The sequence below is a fragment of the Eulemur rufifrons genome, chromosome 1 (genome assembly GCF_041146395.1).
Source record: "Eulemur rufifrons isolate Redbay chromosome 1, OSU_ERuf_1, whole genome shotgun sequence".
NCBI lineage: Eukaryota > Metazoa > Chordata > Mammalia > Primates > Lemuridae > Eulemur > Eulemur rufifrons.
In genome coordinates, this window is record NC_090983.1 from 90,357,567 (window position 1) to 90,385,482 (window position 27,916).

A 27,916-nucleotide genomic window follows, 5' to 3' on the forward strand; every position below is an offset into this window, starting at 1 on the left:
GGAAGAGACAATTTTTTGCGATTCATTTCTCAAGAGCAGGAGGCATTTTGTGATTCACATAAAAAAGTCATATGTGTTACCTCATCTTCGAATTGCCTTCTCCGTTATGGACTCATGGTGCTTGAACTTGGGCACTCCTAGGCCTCATAATTCTGTCAATACTGAGACAAATTTATGGACAAATAGAAACATCTGAGAAAACTGAAACATGTCAGAAGTAGTTCAGAGGACACTGGATACAAACATAGATAACTTATTATTTAATCATTTGTTATTTAACTATTTAACATTGCTTAATGGTAAAGATAGGCATAACTTAACAATAGTGTTTGTTTATTAATTGTAGAAATCACATGTGTTAATAATACACTCTGTGTTTTTAGGGAGACTTTTCACTTTTTTTCCTTCTCATTTAGTCTTTATCACAATTGTCTCTATTTTAAGAATGGGCAAATAGATCCTAAAAGGCTTAGTGATTTTATAAAAGTCACAGTTATTTTTAGGAAGAGGGAAATAATTCAAATTTATTGATTTTGTTCCTCACTGTGAAACTGCCAGAGGTCAACTTGTATTTCAGAAGATGTAGCTGGAATCAAAACATCTCCTTGTCAAGTTAACAGATATTTGTGGAGCTCTATTTTCTCTATTTACTCCTAATGACTTAGCTATATATGGGTAGCATTCTTAACCTCACACCTGCTTGCACGAGCTCTCTCTCTCTATATATATTTATACACACACACACATATATATATATATATATATATATATAAAACATGATGGAGGTCTTAGGTGTGTGTTAATGACTACTATTAAAGAGTATTAAAAAATTAAAAAAAAAAAAAAGATATTTTAGTAGGCAAAGCCAAGAGAAAGAACCCCCAGTCCTCAAACCATTTTTAGTATGAACATTTGCCCAGGCACTTAAGAATAATAAGACTCAAAGAAAATAGGTCTGTATTTTGGTCCATGTTCTTAAAATGAATTTCAGTATCATTGTGAATGCATTACTTAAATTTTCAGGCTTAACTATTTTCTACTATGGTTTAAGGAATATGTTTGATAGTTTTTTCCTGTAACAAATGTATTGTTTTGATTTGTTCTTACTTATGCAATAAACTTTCAAAAATTGCTACTTTAGAAACTGAAGTAGCACATAGGGTTCATACTAAATTGTGCTTTAAAATGAGTGCAGTAAATACTCAATGCGGTCAGATTAACTAATGAAATACTTACACAACAAATATATTTGTATTTTACTTAATTCAGCATGATTCAGAACTCATAAAATATCCTATCATTAGCAATTCAGCACAAAAGAGATGCACAGTTCTATCCCAGTAACCTCAGGTTAATCTTTTTAATTAAAACATTATCTCGTTTAATGACAATTTAGTTGCCAGTAAAATAAGGTTAATTATAATGGAGGCTTGTGTTTCAGAATCATAGAGAAAGGAATTCTGTGGATTTGCTGTCTTTTTGGCAAATGTGACCATAAAAAGCAAATAGATGAACTCCTCTAATTTGCAAACTCTTAAAGTGATTCAAATATTAAAAAGTACAGATTAACTTTTGATGTGTGCTTAATTTCAAAGCTCCATGGAAAGATAAAAATCTAACTGAGATTATAGAATTCTTGACAGCTGAATTATGAAGACAGCCTGATGTTTGGTTGAGTTGTTCATTTTTTGTCTGAAAATTGGCCACATGTGTTCACAACCGTTCGTGTTCATGTGGAAGCTAATTGGGATATTAGTAATCTTGTACATGTATAAGCCTATAGTGCTACTGATGTAAAGAAAACTGCTTTAAAAGATATAATAGTAACTGATATGTCTTTAATAAAGTATGTCATATAACTATGCATCATTAGTAAAAGTTCACAGAAAGATCAAATTTAATTTAGTTTCCCTGTTGCTTTAATCAGTGTGTTGACTGATAAAAAATATGAGCACAGCTTTTCACTATAAAAAAGATTACATGTCTTAATGATTATCATTTTTAATTCACTACCATATACTATTTTAGGCACTTTATATAAATCACCTTTTTTGTTAGCCCACATAGCAAAACGATGAGATGTTTTTATCTACAGACAGGAAAACTTTTTTGACGCAAAACTTCTAACTTGAGACATATTCTCCAAGAGGTGTTTGTCTCATTTTTGATAATCAAATAAAACAATACTTGGGGATTTTTTTTAGCATCTTTCCATGGTCCATAACAAGTAAATAACAGGGTCAAAATTTGAACTCTGATTTCTCTGATTTGCAGATTATGCTAAACCATTTCTCAAAATGTGGTCCTTTCAGCAGCACCAGGGGTACTAGCCTTTTGCTGGAGTGGGCTTCATTCAGCATCGGTGATTTAACAAGTCCTCTGGGTACTCTGATTCTGATGCAGGCTAGCGTTTGACAACCACTGAGCAGTACTAGTTAGATATATGGATGGATGGATGGATGGATGGATGGATGAATGGATTAGAAGGAGGTAGAGATAAAGACTAATGTTTTATCAAAATTTGCATACTAATTACCTGGGAATCTTGTAAAAGCACAGATTTGTAGGCCCACGCTCAGAAATTCTGATTCTGAGTCTGACTCTAGGTCTGAGGTGTGGGGCTCATGAATTTGCATGCTAGTTGTTATTTATTTAATAAAATTTTGATTCCCTAAACTCAAATTGCATTTGCTCACCACTGCCTTTCTATTCTTCATGCCAGGTACTCAGAGAGGGCAGTTTGTCCGTGGCTCACCTCCCAAGGGTCAATTATGCAAATGAGTCACCTCATTTAGTAATTAATAACATTTATTTTTTTTAAAAAAGCCAGGGAGATTAATGTGATGGAATACATTAGGGTTTGTGGAATTTTAAACTTGTAGTACCCGAGTTAGATAGGTTTTCTTCCTCCCTCCCTCCTTCCCTTTCTTCCTTCCTTCATTCATTCCTTCCTTTCTCCTTTTTTTAAATTAGCCAAATCTTGTTCCCATCCGATTTCATATCCTATAATCTAAGTAGCTGTTTTATCTACTAGTTATTTTGTACATCCAGCCCTTCTGGTGCCATTCTAGGGAAGGAGCACAGTAGCACTGCCTAATGAATGAAGTCATCACAATTTCCTATCACCTTTAATTGTCTCAGGAAAATGCTTGAGAAGCAGCAATCTCCAAAAAACAATTGAAAGCAATCAAGTTGTTGAATTTAAAATCGTTTCTACTTCTGAGAAATTAACCATTTTCCCCCCAACACAAAAAAGTAAATGAATCACAATTCTTTTTCTTTTTTGCTCAATATATTCTAATGCTTACCATGCTTGCATTACAACTTTCATTTTCTCAAAGGCAGGTCAAGTGAACCCAACAATAAAATTATATGTTGTAAACCTGTATGGACCAACTCATACTTTGGAACTCATGCCACCTGACAGCTTTAAATCAAGGTATGCAATTTCAATTTCACTTTTATGGAGAAATAGGTATTTTCATTCCAATTATCATTTTGTTGCAATTTAGAGAGAAATGTGATCAGCTCAACAAATCCACTTGAAAATAAAGCTGAGGTTGCTTCCATTAGTGAGGAATGAAGTCATTCTCAGTGTCTGGCTGTTTCCAAGAAGCATTTTGTTTCAAGGTGATTATCACCACCACGAAATGACTGTAGATACTGATGCTGAGAATTAGGTCTTTTGCTGGGGATGTGACAGAGAGATGGGGACAAAGGAAAACTTTCCATTGAATTTTCTTCAAGAGAATAGCTGCTCCATTTTTAAAAAGATATTCTTTAAAGGGTATGATCTCCCTGGAATTTGGTAGTTTTTCCAATTGTGTCCCCACAGCTTGCCAAGGATTCTCTAGAATTCTTCTCCAGGTAGAAAAATTTAATGAGATTTTTTTCATAGTAACCGACATATGAAGCCTTCATATTTAAAAAGTTGGAGCAGGGAGAAAAGAAATACATTTTATGTGTCAAAAACGTAATTTAAATGTTATCAAAATCTTCAGCAGTAAACAAATAATCAAATAATCATGTGTATTTTGCAATCTAGAGTAGTCTCAAAACTTCAAAGATGATTCTTTCAAATATTGGAGCCCTTTGGAAATTTACCACAGTCCAGAGGTGGAAATAGGAAGTTGATTTAGAAAATGGTTTCACATTATATTGAATAATATGGAGCTAAGCTTGAAATTTGTTTTGATGATATTCATAATCAATGCAGATTCCAATAAACATTTCACTCAAATGTGGTTTAATTGACATATTAGAAAAAAATCATCCTGGTTGGGAATTTTCACAGATAGTACAGACTGATATGTGTAGATATTTTTACTATTTGAAAAGGTAATACAAATTTATAGAATGCTCATAAAAGAAGGCCCTCATTAACTACCTCATACAAACTGTTCCTTTTACTGACGGAATGATGAAACCCAGAGAAAATAAATGGTTAAAGTAGAACCTCAGAACTAGTCGTTAGCAAAGGTAGAAAATGAGGTAAGGCCAATTTCATCAAGTTATAGAGCATTTCATCCACATTGGATGGAAGACCTTAAAGATCAGTCTGAATTGACAAGTAGAAGGCAGGAGGTTGACCAAATCAAACAGAAACTTCTATTTCTGAGCTTGATCTACCAGCCATGAAAGATTTGGTCATCAATGAAGCAATTATGGAAACTATTGACATTTTAACTGGTCCTTAACTCTTATCTTTTTCTCTGATTTGTTTAATGCTCTGAATTAACAGGGAAGGGAACAAAAGTAGGAGTACTAGAGTCACATGTCTACCACCATTCATTCATTTGTCTTCTTGGACAAGTCACTCTACCTCTCTCAGCACCAGAATCCCCTAGTCTTGAAATAATAATTTCTAACACTTTTTCTGTTTTTTAAATCTTTGCAGTAGGGATCAGTTTTGTAATATACATGTTTCTTTCTAATAGGAGCTAATGATTCCTGACCTTGACTTTGTTACCTATTTGTGTAAATATAAACATACATACATTGATTCATTACCAACATATTTTTCCCATGTCCTATAAAGTTCATCAAATTCCCTCTCTTTCTTTTGGAGTTTGTGTTGTGTTCATAGCATAGCTACCTGTATAATTTTGAGATACTGTCTACAGTCTCAATAGCAGAATATTTAAATAATTTGATAAATATTTATTTTATAATAATTTACATTTTTATTCTTTTTGGTATGCTATCTAAGCATCATTATATTTTTATAATCTTCTAATTATTTGTAAGACAGCAATCAATAAGTGAACCATATATTATTTCTCAGTATAGTTACAAACCATTTTTTTCTTTTTTGTGCTTTTTTCCCCACCACATCTGAATCTCAAATATGACCATCTCTTAGCTTTGTTCTCTCTAATAAAATCACCATAATGACAAGAATAATAATTGAATATATGTGGGCATGCCTACATAGACAGAAAGATTAATAAGATAAATATAGAAAGATGTACTTTTATGACTTATGCTACCTTGCAAATTGTATTCCCTGACCCCCACAGCCCCCCAAGGAATAAAATGTGTTGGTATTGAAAATCTTAGGTCATTGGTTTAATCTGTTTGATTGTTTATTTGACTGATTGGTTTATTTGTTGATAATAACTAACATTTATAATTATAATAGAAAAAGGTCCCCAAGCTAGTATCATCATTTGGTAGATTTTCCCTTCAACCAGTTACTTATACTCTAGTCAAAGACTGTAAAATAAATAAATTTAAATTCATTAATATGATCAAAAGAGAAATTAAAATGGTAAAATGATCTGGAGAAGGGCATAATTTCTTTTCCTAATTTCTACCCTCACACCTCATTCATTTGTTTTATTAACTTATTTATTTATGCCTGATGCAGCTAAAGACACTTCATTAAATGAATTTAGATGATGAATACAACTCTTCTTCAATATTAATTCAGTTCATATTCATCATCATTCAGTTTATTTTTATTTGGATTTGGTCTATATGGCTTCTGAAAAGAATGTAGCATGATAGAAACTAAGATAATACCCCTTCTTCAATGTCCCCAGAACCAGTGCAAGTTAGATGAGTCATCTCATCTTGGGAGAACAAAACATTTTGTAAAGTGCTGTACTATGAGTTTAAAGTATTGCAAGCACTGAGAACCTTTATTAGAAAATTTAAATGTGAATTTAAAAATCTACAGTTAAGTTCTAGTGAAATAATTTTTTATAATAATGAATCATGCATATTTTTCTACAGATTAGATAAGTGTCACATTGTTTTGAGGAAATGCTGCATTGTCATTTGTGTTCAGACCTCTCCAGTCTAAGGAGTTAAAGTAATGATTTGTCATTGGTTTCTCCTTACTCTCTGTCTTTAGCATTTGTTTACTTATTGGAAATCTTTCTCTATTTCCCCATATTTTGTGACCCATTGTTCTCAACTTGCATCATTGATGTAACACTGCCATATTGCCCTGTCATCTGGGCTTGACACTCTCATGCTTTTTCTTCCTATTTAATTGAAGTATGTCTAACCTACATCTCTTATTCTTCCAAGGACTATCTGTGCTTTCCAAAAAATATATAATTAATAAATTCATCTGTGTTCATAGAAGTGTCCTGAATGATTCTTCTTAAAGTAATGCACAGTTATTAACAAAGGTCTTTGAAGGACACTAGCTACAAGTTAGTCATGAATATCATCATAATACACTTATGGGCAGAATCCTAGATCACCTGGAAGAGAATGAGCTCAGCGTATCTATATGTGCACAAAGATTATGTTTGGAACATAAAGCAGTGATTAGACAGAAAACCAGTGAAAACATGGGCGTGCCTGCTAACATACCTGTCTGCAGGTGGTGCTGGGGCCTCCATACCCTTCTGAACAATTAGATCTTCTGTGCCAGACCACCCAGCTGATAGAAAGTCTCTGTTGACTTGAGTGCAATCCCTCTAACCAGCTTGTCTCTGTCTCTGTGGCTCAAGAGGACCAGCTCCTCGAGGACTCCCTGGGTAATCACGAGCCATGGGGACTAGGAACAAGCAGGAAAACCAGTTATAAGAAAGGGACACTTCTGCTGGCCACTGGTTGTGGGACACAAGATCTAATGTGTTCATGAGATGGAGTTCCAGGAGCACAGCCACATCGGCAGCAGGCAGGCCAAGGAGTGTGACATTTCCAGGTAAGGGCACTTCTCTACTCCCTCATTCAGAGAAAGCCCGAATACTTAGGAGCAAGCGGAATAAGGCAATACGAATCATGGGAGATGTACACCTAGGACCTTGGGGCAAGGAAAGAAAGAGCATAGGAAGTGATTTAGTTATTAGATGTATCTTTCCCCTCTGCCTGTGTGTCAAGCTCTACCTTAGCTTCCATTTTGGTTATTTTAAACACTTCAATATAGAAATTTCAATGATTTGAAATTGCCCCTTGTAAGACTTAAAAAATCCAATTTTGGGAAAAATTCTCTCTCTTCAGATTGTGGTTGTCATGTGCAACAGGTATAAATAAGGTGTATAATAAGGTATCTCATCAGATTATGTTTTACTTGTGACCATAATGTACATCATGTGCAAACACACAAAATAATCACATTATTTAATCAAAGAGAAATATAAGTGTATGGCTATAAATTAATGATTTTTACTTAAGAATTTTACATCTAAGGTAGTGTCCCCTTTAAAAATCAGTTATTCACATTTGTACTATTTGGCTTTCAGTTCTTTTTTCATATATTAAATCTTTTTAAAAGTCAGTATTTGCCATTATATGTAATAAATATAATTTGTCAATGTCTGTAAAGGCATTGCAAAGGTGTTCTTGTAATGTTTTACTTGGGCACTATTTTGAAAGTGAAAGCACTCAATACTTAAATTTTGTGGTATTGTTGTTTATTTTTAAAATTATTCATGTCAGTCATTTCATTTTGCACACAACACAGTATTTACTTTAGCTAATTGAGACAAATTTCTGATTGAGTTTGAAAATCAACTATATATGAATTCTACCTAGATTTTTTCCAAAAATTTGACCTTCTTGAATTTGCAGTCTTTGTTTAGGTGTTTACAATATTTAATTTTTACTTCAGTTTTGAATATGTATACTAATTATTCAGAAATATGTATTGTCAGAGTTCTGTACTTCTTTTCCCAATTATTTATAGTACCTAGTATGCTTTTTCTGCAAGCTAAATTCTTTAGATAAAAATAACATTAAATTATTATTTAGGTTAATAACTGTATTTTCTGCTTTTTACTATCCACACTGCTAAATATATTAATATACATAAAATGTATCAGCTTAAACAAAACACAGTGAAAATGAACAGAATATTGTTCTTTGTAGCATCACAAGGCCCATTGATTTGACCAAAGATTATCCCCACACCAGCTGCAAATTTGAGTCAAAGTTGCCTTGTTGAGTCCATTTAGGGCACTTCATATTATGATTTCACTGAGTTTATAGGCAGTTTTCAAGCAGGGCTCAGCTGGTTGTGAAAGCTGCCAGATGTCTTGAAGAAACTGCTGAAGAAAATATGGCAGGCTTCGCTGTATGACAAGTTACACTTGCCCTTCTGCTGACATATTCACTGTGACAGGCTAAGAGGCTTTCCAGGGGAAGCAGTAACTACTCAGTAATGTTAGCAGTGTTAAGATTCATGTAGCTGAATATCTAACTCAGACGTATCTAAAGACAGGTGATTTGTATAACAAGGTTTGTCTTCTGTAAGTCATTTTTTTCTAATTCACATGAAAACTGAGTTGATTAGTTTTAATCCAATAGCCATGGATGGTACTTTCAAGCTATTTTTAAAGCAACTCGTCTATTCTGAAACCAGGCAAGTTTGCAAAATACTTGTTACTTTTTTCTTTTTAACATAAATGGATGATTATTGATGACTATGTTTTGTTGAGAATGAGTTGGAAGTTTTGTGGTATATTAAGTAAATTTGGAATATATAGTGTGTCATAAAGAAAGATATGTAAACTTTTCCCTACTCCATCTACCCCTGAGGACATCATAGGCTTCACCAATTAGCATTCTTACTATACCAAAAATTTAACAGCCTCTTATCTTTTTCAGTATAATTCCTTATTTGCTTTAAACTGTTTCAAATAAATAAGATACTGTTTAAAAAGTATAAATAAATGTTGAGACTGGCCCTTGGTCCATGACTGACAAAGAGTAAAACAAACCATTTATATCTTTGTAGCCATAGTCCCCATGTATAAAGTAAAATAACATGGAGTTTATGCATAATAAATAATTATTAAGTCAAGAAATCTTTGCCTTTTAATGGGACATTGTGTTTTTAAAGCAATAAAAATCATATAGCTTTAAAATGTATACTGGTTTTGCACATATATTGGTACTAATCAATTGAAATTTTTCATAAATGTCTAGCATCTTTTTTTTTCTGGGAAATAATTCACTCAAATTTATTTTCAAATTTTCTGTATATTTGTATATATATGTATATGTTCATGTGAATGGATACATACACATATTTGTGTTAATATACTTAAATATTTACAAAAACAGATGTCTATATGTATATACACAGAAATAAAAATTAATATGATGTAGCATTCTTATAGTGGTTCAGTTATTCATGTATATACAATGGCAGGTATATTTTATTGGCATTATATGGATTCTCTTTCTCTAAACATAATTTTTTCTTTTATTTCCAAACTAGAGAATACTATATCACTATGGTTAAATGGGTAAGCAATACCAAGACGGTGGTGAGATGGTTAAATCGACCTCAGAACATCTCCATTCTCACAGTCTGTGAGACCACTACTGGTGCTTGTAGTAGAGTGAGTATAATTTACTTTTCTTTTATGCTTAAAATGAAGTGGTTTATCCTCCGTTACAAGGGAAATCAGGAAATCCTTTGTACAAAGCCTCTAATATCAACTTCCAAAGGTACTAGGGAAAGAGTATATACTTTAATCCATAAAGTTTCTAAACTTTGAAGTGAGCAGTATTTATGATAAGCAGAAGAGAACAAACTGAGCTTTTTAAAAATAAATGAATTCTTATTCGGCATAAAAGATAGTCTAAGTCACATTAGTTTCATTCTCAAATACGGGATTTCTCTCCATATTTTGTCTTTGATTAACTTGAGAATATAAGAAGTTTGTTTTCTATCTTCTTTAAACATATTTCATTTTTTCTTTATTTTATAAGAGTTTTATAAAAAGCAGTGTTTCTGTCCTAACATTAAGTAAAAATAGTAAAAAATAATTGGTTCTTGAACCACTCTATTTTGGAAGCAGATTATATTTTAATTTCTAAAATAAGTTTTTATAAGCTTGGCAGTAAATTCAACGTGTTATTTTTAAGGTTCTTGGTAGAGAAAACAGTGTAATCAGTTTAAATTGTTATATGATACACACAGTACTTTGGTAAAGGATTCCCAGATTATTTCATAACTGAATTTTCAAACGTATGCCCTGGAAAAGATAAATTTTTCAAATGTATGCCCTGGAAAAGAGTAAATTTTACCAGACTAGTCTTTCTGCTCTAAACAACTATAAAACTGTACAAAATATATAAGATAATTGTTTTCAGATATTGGACAATAGAAGGAGCAGAGCCATAAATGCTGAAGTAAAGTAAATGCACAAGATCAACCTTTCTATGACTTTCTATTTCCAACACATTGAGACCACAGGGCAAGGAGATGGGGCCTAAGCAAAGCACAGTGATCTAGGTGATCTAAGTAGGCAGAGAGAGTCTGAGTTTGAGGCTATTGTGGTGAGTGGAATTTATAGGACAGGTACCACAGAAGTTGGAGCTATATAGAAAAGGACTCCAGCAATCTATGGAGAGGACCCCTTAAGTCTTTGGCTCAACGCTTAATTGTGCACACACACAACATGCCTCCATATTGCCTTGGAGAAAACAACTACTAGAGATTTTTGCGGCAAAGGAAGAGGCTACTGGTTGCACAGTGCCTGCAGACCCTGGATTTTTGAAAAGCTATAGTGGAGAGATCTCACTGAAAACCCTGAGCATTGAACTCAGAGCCCAAAAGAAAGCAAATCAGAAGTAGGTCTATTTTAGACCCCTTCTAATGAGCCTTTAAATTACACTTTGAAGGAATCAAGTTCATCTACATGTAAATTACCTATCAGAGTAAAGTTTGCCTTTTTAAAAGGAAAATGAAAATTTTAAAAAGACTCTCAATAAGGTAGCATATAAAATGTCAATCACATAATCAAAATGTTCTATATATGTAGAGAAGTAGAAAATATAACCTACTTACCTCCCTCAAAAATATTCAATAAAAACAGACCTACAAAGGATAGACATGTTGGAATTAGCAGACAAATAATTTTTAAAAATCTATTAAGAAATGATACATATTAAAGGAGAGGGACATCCTACATACCCTGATTTGATTACTACACATTGTATACATTGTATCAAAGCATCACATGTACCCAATAAATATGTATAATTGTTATCTATTAATCAATTAAATTTTTTAAAAGGTATAATTTAGGTACAATGAAATGAAGAAATCTTAAATGGGCAGTTAAATCAGTTTTGACAAATGCATGTATCCCACAGTCCACACCTCATCAAGATATAGAATGTTCCTATCATCCCAGAAAGTTCCTTTGTGACCCTTTCTAATCAATCTCAATCCCCAGTGGCAAACACTGGCCTGATTTCTATCACAATATGTTAATTTTTCATGTTTCTAAACTTCATATACATGGAATTATATAACATAAAATCTGTTAGAAATATATTTAGCAGCATAAAGAAATGAATAGTCCTTGTTAGTAAAGCGAAGGCATAAAAAACCTATTTAATGAAATAATAGCTGAAAAATTCCAAATCTTGGGAGAAATATGGTCATCCATATAGAGGAGTTCAAACATCCCCACAGAGATTCAACCCGAAAATGTCCTCTCCAAGACATAATACAATCAAACCTAAAGTCAAAGACAATTACTGCAAGGGGAAAGCATCAAGTTACATATAAGGGCAAACCCATCATACTAACAATAGATTTCTTAGCAGAAGCCTTACAGGCCAGGAGAGAATGAATGACATATTGAAGTGCTGAAAGAAATAAGTGTCAGTGAACAATACTATACCCAACAAAGCTATCTTTCAGAAATGAAGGAGAAATAAAGTCTTTCCCAGACAAGCACAAACTGAGGGAATTCATCACTACTGGACTAACCCTACAAAAAAATGCTTACACAAGCAAAGGTTGACGTTTACCATGATGAAAACACTCAGAAACATAAAACCCACTGGTAGAGCAAATATACAAATGAAAAAGAAAGGAATCAAACATAATCATTACAGAAAACTAGCAAACCACAAAGACAAACAATAAGAGAGGAAGAAAGGAGCAAAAGACTTGCAAAACAAGCATAAGTAAATGTATAAAATGACAGGAGTAAGTCTTCACCTATTAATAACAACCTTGAATGTAAATGGCTTAAATTCCCCAATTAAAAAGGTGTAGACTGGCTGAGTATATCAAAGAAAACTACAGACCAATATCCCTCATGAATATAGATGCAAAAATCCTCAACAAAATCTTAGCAAATCAAATCCAACAGCACATCAAAAAAATAATTCAGCATGACCAGGTGCGCTTTATCCCAGAGATGCAAGGCTGGTTCAACATAGGCAAATCTATAAATGCAATTTATCACATAAATAAAATCGTGGACATAGACCATATGATTCTCTCAGTAGATGCAGAAAAAACATTTGACAAAATCCAGCAGACCATTATGATAAAAATACTTAACAGAATAGGCATAGACAGGACATATCTTAAAATTATTAAGGCCATATATGATAAACTCACAGCCAATGTCATACTGAAGGAGAAAAATTGAAAACATTCCCACTTAGAACTAGAGCCAGACAAGGTTGCCCACTACCTCCACTTCTATTCAACGTAGTGCTGGAAGTTCTTGCCAGAGCAATCAAACAAGAGAGGGGAATTAAGGGCGTCCAAATGGGGACAGAAGAGATCAAACTCTCACTCTTTGTTGATGATATAATATTATATCTAGAAAACTCCAAGGTTTCAACCAAGAGACTCCTGGAATTTATAAATGAATTCGGTAAAGTCTCAGGATACAAAATCAATGCACACAAATCAGTGGCATTCATATATGCCAATAACAGTCAAATAAAAAAATGCAGCACCTTTACAATAGCTTCAAAGTAAATTAAATATGTACGAATATATTTAATGAGAGAGGTGAGAGACATATATAGGGAGAACTATGAAACACTAAGAAAAGAAATTGTACAAGATGTAAACATGGAAAAATATAACTTGCTCAAGGGTTGGAAGAATAAATATTGTTCAAATGCCCATACTACCTAAAGTGATCTACAGAATTAATGCAGTCCTTATCGAAGTACCATCATCATTCTTTACAGATCTAGAAAAAATAATTCTATGCTTTCTATGGAACCAGAGAAGACCTCGTATAGCCAAAGCAATCTTAAGCAAAAAGAACAAACTGGGAGGTATCAGTCTACCAGACTTCAAGCTTAACCACAAGGCTATAGTAACCAAAACAACGTGGTACTGGCACAAGAACAGAGCTGAGAACCCAGAAATGAAACCATCCACATATTGTCATCTAATCTTGACAAAGCAGACAAAAATATACACTGGGGAAAAGAATCTCTGTTCAATAAATGTTGCTGGGAAAATTGGATAACTACATGCAGAAGATTGAAACTTGATCCCCACCTCTCACCTCTTACAAAAATCAGCTCACAATGGATAACAGACTTAAACCTAAGTCATGAAACCTTAAGAATCCTATAAGAAAACGTAGGGAAGACTCCTTTAGACATTTGCCTAGGCAAAGAATTTATGAAGAATACCCCCAAAGCAATCACAGCAGCAACAAAAATAAATAAATGGGACCTGATCAAATTAAAAAGCTTCTGCACAGCCAAGAAAACTATGAGTAGAGTGAATAGAGAGTCTACAAAATGAGAGAAAATATTTGTTTCAACACATCCAATAAAGGGCTGATAGAAAGAATCTATATAGAACTCAAAAAAATAAACAATAAAAAATCAAACAACCCCATCAATAAATGGGCAAAGGACATGAACAGAAACTTTTCCAAAGAAGACAGAATAATGGCCAGCAAACATATAAAAAAATGCTCAACATCTCTAATCCTTAGGGAAATGCGAATTAAAACCACAATGAGATATCACCTAACTTCCATGAGAATGGCCTTTGTCAAAAAGTCCCAAAACAATAAATGCTGATGAGGATGTGGAGAGATAGGAACACTCTTACACTGCTGATAGGACTGCAAATTAGTACAACCTCTGTGCAAAATAATTTGGAGATACTTCAAACAGCTAAAAATAGAAATACCATTTGATCTACCCAAAGGAAGAAAATCCTATAATAAGACATCTGCACTTGAATGTTTATGGCAGCACAATTAACTATTTCAAGGATGTGGAAACAATCCAAGTGACCTTCAATTCATAAGTGGATTAATAAAATATGGTGTATGTATAGCATGAAATGCTACTCAATTATAAAAAACAATGGTGATCTAGCACCTCTTATATTATCCTGGATAGAGCTTTAGCCCATTCTCCAAAGTGAGGTATCACAAGAATGGAAGAATAAGCACCACATGTACTCTCCATCAAATTGGTACTAACTGATCAACAATAAGGTGCTCACGTGGTAGTAATATTCACTGGGTGTTGGGGGGGTAGGGGTGGGTAAACTCACAACTAATGGATGCAGTGAGCATTGTATGGGGAAAGGGATGTATCTAGCCCTGGCTTGGGTGAGGCAAAGTCAGCACTTGTAACCAAAATGTTTGTACCTCATAGTATCCTGAAATTAAAAAAAAAAAGAGTCAACTATATGCTTCCTATGTAAGAGACTCACTTTACCTGTAAAGACACACACAGACTGAAAATAAAGGGTTAGAAAAAATATTGTATGCCAGTGAAAACAAAAATGTGAAGAATTAGCTATACGCATATCATAAAATATATATTTTAAGTCAAAAACTAAAAAAAGAGAAGAAGGGGGTCATTGTATGGTGATAAAGGGGCTAATAGAGGAACAGGATAACACTTGTAAATATATATTCATCCAACACCAGAAACCCCAGATATATACAGGAAATATTAGTAGATCTAAAGAGAAATAGACATCAACAATAATAAGAACTTGAACATCCCACTTTTACTATTAAACAGATCATCCAGACCAAAAAAAAAGAAACATCAGATTTAAACTGCACTATAGACCAAATATTTGTAACAGACATTTACATAATATTTTACCTGATGGCCACAGAATACACATTCTTCTCATCAACACATGAAACATTTTCTAGGATAAACAATATATTAGACCACAATACAAATCTCAAATAATATTAAAAAAATGAAAATCATATCACGTATCTTCTCAGAACACAATGGAATAGAAGTGGAAATCAATAACAAGAGGAATTCTCGAATACATGAAATTATATAATGCTCCTGAATGACCAACCATTGGTTAAATGAAAAAATAAAAATAAAAATATTTGTTGAAACAAATGAAACTGAAAATAAAAACACAGCATACCAAAACCTATGGGATATAGTAAAAGAAGTACTATGAGGGAAGTTTATAAGAATAAATGCCTGAAACAAAAAAGTAGAAAGATTTCCATTAAGCAACCTAATGATGTACAGTGAAGGAACTGGAAAAGCAGTAACAAACAAAACCAAAAATTAGTAGAAGGAAAGAAATAATAAAGATCAGAGCAAACAAAATAAAATAGAGTCTAAAAAAGAATACAAAAAAATCAATGAAAAGAAAAGTTGGCTGTTTGAAAAGATAAACAAATTATTTGCTAGACTAAGAAAAAAAGAGAGAAGACCTAAATAAATAAAATCAGAAGCAAAAAAGGAGATCTTACAACTGATATCAAACAAATACAATGGTCAATAGAGACTATTGGGAACAAATATATACCAATGAATTAGAAAACCTAGAGGAAACAGATATATTTCTGGACACATATAACCTACCATGATTGAACCAGGGAGAAACAGAAAACTTGTACAGACCAATTATGAACAACAAGATTGAATCAATGTTAAAAAGTGTTTGTACAAAAAACCCAGGACCAGATGGCTTCACTACTGAATTCTATCAAACTTTTAAAGAAGAACCAATACCAATTCTTTTCAAACTATTCAAGAAATGAAAGGGGAGGGAATTCTTCCTTAACTCACTATGTGAGGGCAACATTATCCTGGAACTAAAACCAGAGGAGGACACAACAAATAAAGGGTACTATGGGAAATATCCCTGATGAACATAGGTGCAAAAATCCTCAACAAAATACTAGAAAAATACTGAATCCAAAAACACGTCAAAAAGACAATATACCATGATCAAGTGGGACTTATCCTAGAAATGCAAGGATGGCTTGCCATACATAAGTTAATAAATGTGATACATCACACCAACAGAATGAAGGATAAAAAGTATATTGTTATCTCAGTAGATGCAGAAAATGCATTCAATAAAATATAACATCGCTTTATGATAAAAACTCTCAACATGTCATGTATAGAAGGACCATACATCAATACAATAAAGGCCATATATGACAAACACACAACTAACATCATACTGGATCAGGAAAAGCTGAAAGCCTTTCCTCTGAGAATTGGAGCAACACAAGGATTTTCACTATCATAATTCTTATTCAACATAGTACTGGAAATCCTGACCAGAACAATTAGGCAGAGAAAGAAATGAAGGGCAACCAATTGGAATAAAGGAAGTCACATTTTTCCCTCTTTGCAGAAAACATGATTTTATATCTATAAGAACCTAAAGACATCACCGTACAAATACTTAGTTCTGATAAAGAAAAGTTTAGTAAAGTTGCAGGATACAAAATCAATATATAAAAATCAGTAGTGTTTCTGTACACCAATAACAAGCTAGCTGAGAAAGAAATCAAGAAAGCAATCCCATAGGAATAAAATTTAGACAAAGTGGTACAACATCTCTACAATGAAAACTCCAAAATGCTGATAAAAGTAATTGAAAAGGAAACATAAAATGTAAAGTCATCCTATGCTCATGGATTGAAAGATTTAGTATTGTTAAAATGACCATACTACTCAAAGTAATCTACAGATTCAACACAATCCCTATCAAAATACCAATGACATTCTTCACAAAAATAGAAAAAAATCCTAAAATGTGTATGGAACCACATAGGATTCCAAACAGCCAAATCAGGACTGAGCAGAAAGAACAAAGCTGAAGGCATCATACTACAAGGTGTTAAGGTATATACTACAAAGCTATAGTAACCAAAACAGCTTGGTATTTGTATAAAAAGAGATACTTAGACCAATGGAACAGAATAGAGAACCCATAAGGAAATCCATGTATTTACAGCCAACTGATTTTCAACAGAGACACTAAGAACATACATTAGGAAAAGGGTAATCTTTTAAATAAATCTTGCTGAAAAAATTGGATATCCATGTGCAGAAAAGCTAACTAGACCCCTATATCTCACCAAATATGAAATTCAACTCAAAATGAAATACTTAACCATAAGCCCCAAACTATAAAACTGTTAGAAGAAAACATAGGGAAAACGCTTTATGACATTGGTCTAGGCAAAGATTTTAAAAACATGCAAAAAAAAAAAAAAAAGAAAAGAAAAGAAAAGTAGACTAATGGGACTATATCAAACTAACAAATTTCTGCACAACAAAGGAAACAATCAACAGAGTGAAGAGACAGCCTATACATTGGGAGAAAATATTTGCAAACTATTCATCCAACAAGGGACTAGTATCTAAATATAAAAGGACTCAAACAATGCAACAGCAAAGAAACAAACCAACCACCCCCCCAATAATCCAATTAAATATGTGCAGAGTAACAGCATTTTTCAAAAGAAGACATGCAAATAGCTAACAAACATATGAAAAAATGCTCCATCATGAATTATCAGGGAAATGCAAACCAAAGCGACAATGAGATATCATGTCACCCCTATTAGAATGGTTACCATCAGAAGGATTAAAAAAAAAAAAATGCTGGTGAGGATGCAAAGAAAAGGGAACTCTTGGCCAGGCGCTGTGGCTCACACCTGTAATCCTAGCATTCCGGGATGCCGAGGAGGAAGGATCACTCAAGGTCAGGAGTTTGAGACCAGCCTGAGCAAGAGTGAGACCCCATCTCTACTAAAAAATAGAAAGAAATTATCTGGACAACTAAAAATATATAGGAAAAATTAGCCAGTGGTGCATGCCTATAGTCCCAGCTACTCAGGAGGCTGAAGCAGGAGGATTGCTTAAGCCCAGGAATTTGAGGTTGCTGTGAGCTAGGCTGACGCCACGGCACTCTAGCCTGGTAACAGAGCAAGACTTTGTCTCAAAAAAAAAAAAAAAAAGAGAGAGAGAAAGGAGAACTCTTAAACACTATTGTTGGGAACGTAAATTAGTGCAGTCATTATGGGAAACAATATAGAAGTTTCTCAAAAAACTTAAAATAGAACTACCATATGTTTCCAGCAATCTTACTGCTAAGTATTTAGCCAAAAGAAAGGAAATGGGTATATCAAATAGATACCTGCACCCGCATGTTTATTGCAGCTCTATTCACAATTGTCAAAATATGGAATCAACTTAAATTTTGTCTATCAACTAATAAATAGATAAAGAAAATGTGGTATATTTGTACAATAGATTGAATATGTACTATTCAACCATAAAAAGGAATGAAGCTTTGTCATTCACAGCAACATGCATAAGCCTAGAGAACATTATGTTAAGTGAAATAAGTGACTCAACAGAAAGTTAAATACCAGATGTTCTTACTTATATGTGAGAGAGAAAAAAAAAAAAGAGCTTATAGCAGTGGAGAGTAGAATTGTGATTGTTAGTGGCTTGGAAATGAGGGGATAGGGACAAGCTGGTTAACAGATACAAAGTTATCCCTACATAGGAGGAATAAGGTCTAGTGTCCTGCAGCACTGAAGGGTGAATATGGTTAAGAGTAGTTTGGTGTATATCATTAAAAAATTATAAGAGAGGATTTTCAATGTTTATAACACAAAGAAATGATAATTGCTCGAAGTGATGGCTATACTAATTACACTAATTAAATAATCACACATTGTTTACATGTATCAAAATATTACTCTGTACTATTCCATAAATACATACCATTATTATGTGTCAACTAAAAATAACAGGAAAGTAAACAAGCAAAATGAATGTATGAAGAGGAAGAGGAAGAACTTTTGAATAATTTTATACCAATTAAAGAAATTTAATTTATAATTAGAAACCTCTCCAGGTTTCTAGAATCAAACGTATTCAGTGATAAATTCTATCAATTATTAAGGAATAAATGCCGTCATTCCTTGTTTCAGTCCGTTCTGTGCTGCTACAGCAGCATACCACAAACTGGATAATCTATAATGAGCAGAAATTTATTGGCTCACTGTTTTAGAGGCTGGGAAGTCCAAGATCAAGAAAGAGGCTGGCATCTGGTGAGGACCTTCACACTGAGTCATCCCACAGTGGAAGGGCAGAGACAGAAACAAAAGGGGGCAGAACTCATCTTTTCATAAGGAACTCATTCCCGTGATAACAAACCCACTCTCACGATAAAGTCATTAACCCATTCATGACAGCAGAGCCCTCATGGCGTGAACACCTCTTAAAGATACCACCTCTTAATACTGTTACAATGGCAATTAAATTTCAACATGAATTTGCCAGGGGGCAAATATTCAAATCATAGTGTTTTTACTCAGGAATATATAACATCCCTACATTCCCCAGAAAGTGAAGAAGAAAGAGCACTTTTCAATTTATTTTATGAGTTAAATGATATCGATATAAAAATTAGACAAGGAAATTATAAGAAAAAACACTGGTTTCAAATAAAGTTAAACATAAATATAAACATGGTATATATATTTTCCATATATAAACATACTCAGTAATTCTATTTCTAGATACTTACACAAGAAATAAAAACATGTCTACCAAAGGATTTGTAAAAAAAAAAAAAAAAGCCTTTAGAGAAGTTTTATTTACAATAGCTAAAATCTGAAGACTATTTTGTCCATTGACTGGCAATGGATACAAGTAATGAGGCATATCTATACAATGGAATTCTACTCAGCAATTTAAAAGAAATAGAAACAGTATGCTTATACACTCATATCAATATGAGTGAATCTCAAAAACATGTGATGTGAAAGAAACTTTACAATAAAACTTACATAATGTGTACATAATGCATGATTAAAATTATCTGAATGTCTAACACAGGCAAACATAATCTATGGGGAAAGAGATCAGAATAGCCTTTCTGGAACCCCTGGGAAGGGGCATGAGGAAGTTCTTTGAGGAGCTATAAAGAAAGGTTCTATGTCTTGATGGGATAAATGTGTCAAAACTCATCATACTATACATGTAAGATCTATGCATTTCACTATAGGTGAAAATTTTTAAAAGGCTTTTTAAATAGTGTGTCAAAGAAGGAAATAAAGAGGCAGACATTTCTCTTTGAATGGAATGACAAGCATAGACATGGAAATGAGATAGTTGAAACAACCATTTACTTACCAGGTTTGGCTGATGCTTTTCACATTAAGCTTGTATTATTAGCAAATTTATCGCAGTCTCCTCTTTCATATGGCTAGATTATAGACTGACTGAAATATCTCCATTTATTTGTTAAAGTGTTCTTTATGGTTTCTAATGCAGCTGATTACTAAATCATTTAAAAATCAGCCTACGTTTATTCGAGTTAATCAGAGAAAGCCTAGCCTGTTACCTTCTCTATATAAGGATAATCTAATGATTTTCATTACGTACAGGTAACTGTAAAGATAAATTAAAATGCTTCAATAGAAAATAGGTATAATAATCTTATCAGATTATTGATTTGACACATTATTGATGCTTTATTTCTATTCCATGTATGGAGTTAAAAAGATTTTACTTTCTGCTATGTGAAATAATACGACAGAAATAGCATGTGAAGCTTTGGGCTTTCGTGGGTTCTAACAAAACTTGTTTGTACTAACCAGTAGTGGCACTGGTATCTATTTTATGTCTGTGTTTTACAGATACCAAGAATGGTTATTGCTGAGGTGTAAATAAAAAAATCAAGGAATGATTCAAGTAGACGTTTTCCTGATGTCTGCATGTACCAAAGATCTATTGAAAAAAATTCTCTGAAAAGTGAAAGTGGCCAAGTACAATGTTATAACATTATGAAAAGTAGTATTAAAAAAAACCTGTGAATAAATTATTATTATTAACACTTTGAAATGAGTACCTCTGCATATGAGAAAATCCCTAATATACTGTTATTTAGTTTTCTTAAATTGAATACATTTAGTGTAGAATCATGTCTTTCAGAAAACTATGAGATATTTCATGTCACTGCATGCAAACAGTATTACTAAAACTTATTTTATCTATACACTTTTAATTTGGGAATAAATTAGCCTAATTTTGCTTTTTGCAATATGATTTTGTTTCTGATCCTTGGCAAGACTGTTTTGAAGGGATAGAACATGTGATTTTGTTATTTTAAATGTTTAATTTTTTTCCCCTAAGACTGAGGTACTACTTACTAATAAGAAAAAAAAATGGCTATTATTAAGAGTAGAATTGAATATGGAAAGAATGTCCACTTTTTAATTTTATTCCTGGCTGTTTGCCCAGTTCCTTTGAAGGACTTAATAATTTTTTTTCCTGATGATGCCTAGAGGTGAAGAGAGACAGTAGCTGGTGGTTCAAACAGTTTGAATGAGGTAATCAAATAGAGCTGGAAAGTGATCTTCTATCCCTGGTGACATACTGCTGGGAATTCTGAAAGTGTTCACCAAAGAAAAGACTTTATAATTAAATTACCATTTAATCCCAATTCTCTACTTACTCATTCAGTTTAAATCAATAATGACAATAGGATCTCTCATGATATTTCACCAGTTAAAAGGAAGGAAAAAAATGCCTGAAGATAACAGTATAAAAAAGTGAAATTGATATATGCTCATTTTGATCTTTAGATGCTTCATAGAGTTAATTGTTTTGTTTCAGAAATATGAAATGACGTCTGATACGTGGCTCTCTAAACAGGTATAGTATAGTGGTCCTTGTCACATTTTGGCCCATGTGATCATCCTTTTCACCCATTTGTAATGTGATAACATTTTTAAAAATGCTATTTGAATAATATAATATGGCTTTAAGGTTTTGCTAAGTTTGACAAAGTAATTCTTTTCCTTTAAAACATTTGTGATTTGGGCTTTCTATGATACCATTTGTGAAAAGGTTAGTTCTGTTTTATTCTAATGGCACACAAATTGCAGAATAACTATCAGGATGCATTTTCATGATCATATATATAAGTAAACATTTGAAGATGAAGGAGGAAAAGTTAGGAACTACCAAAACTGGATGTCATTGCCATTGTTCAAATTGCTAAGAAAATTGGCCAAATCTCCATGTAAATTGGTCATGTAGAGATTATTCAGATGAACACTTTTTTCCTTAACTGTATCCTGCTCATAATGCTAGTTTGTGACACCAATGAAGTTTGGCTGGTTTTGATTTATTTTGTTCTTTACAACCCTCTTTTATTTTATATTCTCTCCCTAGGTGTCATACACATCTATGATTTCAATTACCACTCATATATTGAGACCTTCTAATTTATAGCCCCAGGCACTTCAGTGAGTTCTAAAACATTCAAAGTTATGCTTGGCATCTCCTCCTAAATCTATAAAAATGGCTACACACTCCCCAGGTCTAAACTGAACACATTTCTCTTCTAGTCATTCTTATTTCTTTTTATCATAGGAATCAATGACATAATTATCCATCCAGCAATTAAAACCATTAACCTAATAGTCATCCTTAAACCTTTTCTCAATCTGTATATGTAATTACTATATACAGATTTTACTTTGATTTTACTCTCAAAGATGCCTCAAGTCAATTTACTTTTCTCCAATTCACAAACACTCTCTAGGTTCAAACTACAGGTACAGCAGTTCTTCTTTAAACTGGTGAACTCTCGACCCCACAGGAACTTGCCAATCTGGTCTCCATGCTGCAGGCTGGCTGCATGACCTTCGTGATACATTTGATTATCACTACCAACATTCTCCTCATATTCCCACTCCCACAGCTCAAACAACTTTTTTCTCTTCTTTCTCTCCTTCAGATAAAGACCAACATCCTTAAATGGTCCATAAGGGATTAAATTAAAAGCTTTTCCAGCTCTGAGTCATATCATCCTTATACCCATTTTCTCCATTCTAGCTACATTGGCCCTCCTTTGCACAGGGACTGTGTAGGTGTCCTCCCTTCTGGATGTAATTCTCTCAAACTGTCATTTGTAGCCTATTTGAAGCCTATTTTTCAAACCCTGGCTTATATCACCTACGTAAGAAGTCATCTCCTAATTAGAAGAAGCAAACATCTGCCACCCCATGAGCATCACTCAATAAAGTTATCTTAAAGTCAGTTATAATCTTTGTGTGACACTTACACAAATATTAAATATTTCCGTGATTTATCACGGAGACACAAGGGCAAGGAGAGTATTCATTTTTTGCTCCCTTTTTTAAACCAAATGCCTAGTATAGAATCCAATATTTAAGAAGAACTCCATAAACACTTGTAGAATGAAGAAAGAAAGAAAGTAAGAGAGAATTGTAAATAGGCTAAACCCTTGCTTGTCTGAAGGAAGAGAGAGAGAGAGCAAGAGAGATTAACAGAATGTTTCTAAATATGTTTACATACATGGGTATCTATTAATAAAACAATTTTATCTTAGTGTGTAAAATAAAATTAAAAAAAAAAACAAAACCTTGATTTTGCAGCCAATAATGGACTCTCAAAATTAAGGCAGATACTGCAAATAAAAACAATGAAAAACAATGACACAATGTATATTGAGTATTCTAAATTGCCCTGAATTATTAAGCCTCTTTGGCTATCACTTTTATTGCTGGTGACATTCATAATAGTTTAACACATCAATGTAATATATGCTTTTTTGAGATTATGCCATCTAAATTTTAAATCACAAATTTATAAATGTTTGATAGAATTTTTTTAAACCAGAGCATCCAGTTATCAATTATTCAGTAAGAAAATTCAGTTGGTAGTTTATCACAGTTGATTTTTTCTCCAGAAGCTCTAAGGGAATTTTATGAAATACTTAGATGAAATTTAAAGGATGAGTATGCTAGGAGTAATGAGAAGAAACTTCTGAGATAAGCAAAATTCTAAGATTATTAGAAATTTAATAGAATCATCATATTCTTTCTTTCTGACAATAGGAAGTGTAAAGGGAAGTGTACGTCTTTGGCCTAGCTTTCAAGCGACCTACAGCTGGGATGACCAGTACATATGTTTGGTCAAGGGATAGGGTTCAGAATCCACAGTTCGGGGCCATGTGTGTCATAAACATTGACTTTCTTAAGGTCATGAAAGTGGACAGTGAGGTTGGCAGAATGTTTATGGCCAGATAATGTCTAGTGGAGAAGGTGTTTTAAATCCAGCCGTGCATCTGAGATTGCAGCTCCCATCTGCTTCTTTTCGGAACCACTTCTAAGGCACCAGACTTGGGGAGATGGCAATGTAAATGGGGGAATGCTCAGATATCCCATACTAGAAAAAAACGATTTATCTTTGATCGGAGCACAAGGAAAGAATGGTGAGTAAGGGAGGAACCAGTATGTCAGAGTAAATGTGGTGGACAGAGTGACATATGTAACTAATCTTTGTCCATTGTATATGTACATTCATCTACTCAACAATTGTGAGTTGGGACCTCCTGTATCTTATGTGATGAAGCTACATAGATAAAACTGACGGTTTAGTTTAAATATTAATTGCCTAGTGAAGAAAGCCAAGAAGTTACTAGATCAGTATCATAGAGTGTGTTATAAGCCATGACAGAGGTGAATACAGGATACTTTTTAGAACATCTTAGGAGAGATTCCCTAACAGGGAGAGAATTCTTAACTATGGAAATTTGAAAATAGTTTATATTTCATGAGATTAAGCAAAATATGAGAAAGATTTAGTTCAAAAGAGGACAGAAAATCTGTTTCAAATGGAAGAAACCCTAAGAGAGAAATATCCCAGAGAAGCAGGAGATGGAACAAATAGAATTATTGACTCTATCATAGTTGAAAGATGTGATTCACTCAGTCAAGTATTTTGTCAGTATCTGTTATATGCCCAGTTAGGCAATTTTTCCAGCCTTGAATTGTATATTACTTCAGAGTTTTAAATGTATTGCATATATTACCTTCTAATTTTCATGAGTGTCCTTGAGATAGAGAAGGAAAATATATATTGCTGTCAAGGGATGCACTTACTAATGAAGGTAAAATCAGACTCTCCAATGTATTAAAATAGTCTTTAATTATCTTATTCATTCAGTAAATAATTACGGAGCTCAGTTTACATGACAGTCACTGTCTCAGGTGCTAGAGATACAGCAGTCAAAAATATAAGGTTCCTGTCCCATGGGGCTTACATTAGAGAGAAATACTATTTAATACATACATATGTGCATACATGCCTTCATGCACAAATACAACCATACAAACAAATGCATAAATACGACAGCACAATGTATGTTGAATAGTATTAGATGTTATGGAAAACTGGAAAGAAGATACAAGGGTATGAAGGATGTCAGGTAGAGTTGGATGGTCTGGTTTCCCTGGCCACACTTTACACAGGGTAATCAGAAAGCACCTTATAGATAAGGTGACATCTGATCAGGGACCTGAAAGAGATAAGAAGAAGAGCCAGATGAAGGAAATAAAAAATGCAAAGGCCCTAGAGCAGGATCATGCAGGAGCCAGAGAGAAAGCCCGGTAAGAATAGAAGAAGATGAGATCAGAAAGGAAGTATAGGGCCAGGTCAACTGAAAGGGCTTCAAGGCCATTCTAAAGACAGGAGAAACCATAGCGAAGCCTAAACCTTTGTTTATACCAAATATATAATCACTATCATTAATCCAGCAGGAAGGAACCCAATGTTTCATCAGAAATATCCAGTTTCTTAATGCTTCTCTTGAAACAAGAGAAAGCAATTTATATGTATGGTTTCCATCATTTAATTCTCAAAAATAATTCCATTGATTTAATGTGTCATTCACTGGAGTTTAATTAAAAATTACCAAATGGGGATTCACAGTTGTGGGTGGGCATTTATGTTTGTGTGTTTGTGGAAAGAGGAGTAGTGGGGATGGGAATTTTGAATTTAATGATTTTCTATAAAATCCTTTCAATTTGTGGCCTGTCAGCTTTTGTTTTTTCAGTGAATTTATGTATACATTATCAGAAATGAATCTTCAAATAACTAGATTTGCTGAATCAAAGATTTCAAAAAAATATATTTAATGTATGTTACAGAATTTTATAAATTCTTTCTAAAACATTATTGTGATAAATTCATGCCAATGTTTGTATTTTCCTTATCTTCAAAGGATACATTGGTAAACACAATCTTATGTGAAGATATGAAAGTTCTTGTTTGAGCCAATTTGAACAGTGTCTTCTCCCTAACAGTAACTCATTCCTATCCACTATGCATGAAACTTCCCCATCCTTCCCACCCCTCAAACACATACATACACACAATGTATCATTAAGTTCACTTTAAAAAATGCTAAATGTCACAGTTATTCTTTAAATAATTTGACAATTTTCCTACCTAATTTTAAACTATAGGTATAATCAATTCAGGAATTAACAGTAGTTGGCCACACAGAATGCATATACCATTTTGAGATTGTTATATGCCCTTTTATATTTTAGAATGAGGAGCCTGTATTTTCCAGAGATGGCAGCAAATTCTTCATGACAGTTCCTGTTAAGCAAGGGGGCCGTGGAGAATTTCACCACATAGCTATGTTCCTCATCCAGGTGAGTGAAGGTTTGGTTTCATTGTCATCAAGTCCCTGAAGGCCCAATTCTTGTGGCATTCTGAGCCTACACTTAATGCCTGTGAAGCCCAGCCATAAATCCAATTCACAGACATCCTGGGAAGAAGACCTCCATCCACAGCCATAAATTCAAGCTATATCTTCCCACAAAATAATCTCAACACTCAATAAAGTGTAGTGAGCTACACATGTGTGCGAGGAACTGAGGGCTTTGGAATATAGAATTGAATAAATTGTGGTACACCCACACAAGCAAATACAGAGCAGATTTTAAAAAACAGGAAAAAATAGATTTTTATGTTAAATAACATACAGATTTTATGTTACAGAATATAACAGAGTCACTGTGATATTTTATGGACTTTCTGATAAAAGGAGGAGAAATGATTTTTATTTTCCTCTAAGCTTCAAAAGAATACTAACAATTTATATAATTTTATTTAATTATAAAAATCAATGAGTTCACACTAAGTGGTTTAAATATGACAAGGTTAATGAGTCAATTTGAATTTAATTTCCCATAGAAAACGTTCATGAGACAATAAAATATCCTTCAAAATTAAATAAATAAACATCCTACTCTCACAGGTAAAAGGCTTTATAATGACAAGTCATTGTAGCTGAATTGGAATCTTTATTAGATTTTTACAAACAAACTAGCCAACAATCATTTTATACCTACAAAATATAGAGTAAATATAAATGTGGCAAAAGATCCCTAACCAATCTCACTATTTTTATGTTACTAGAACCTTTAAGGCTTGTGCTTATTCTCAAATGATTACCATTACCTATGTACATATTTGTACTGGGCAGCTTAATGCTTTGAAGTCTCGAAATTTTATGTCAACAGTTTAAAATTTAAAACTTGTCTGTGCTATCAAAATAATTGTC

General features: G+C 33.3%; 1 protein-coding gene across 2 annotated transcripts in view; it reads left to right on the plus strand.

Annotated features, from left to right (window-relative positions):
* Positions 1–27,916, plus strand: part of DPP10 (dipeptidyl peptidase like 10) — a 636,385-nt gene that overhangs the window by 539,480 nt on the left and 68,989 nt on the right. For both annotated transcript variants that reach the window (XM_069473429.1, XM_069473419.1), the window contains 4 exons: positions 3,342–3,439; positions 9,683–9,806; positions 22,144–22,182; positions 26,895–27,002. In XM_069473429.1, coding sequence (XP_069329530.1) covers positions 3,342–3,439; positions 9,683–9,806; positions 22,144–22,182; positions 26,895–27,002 — 369 coding nt within the window. The remainder of the gene's footprint in view (positions 1–3,341; positions 3,440–9,682; positions 9,807–22,143; positions 22,183–26,894; positions 27,003–27,916) is intronic.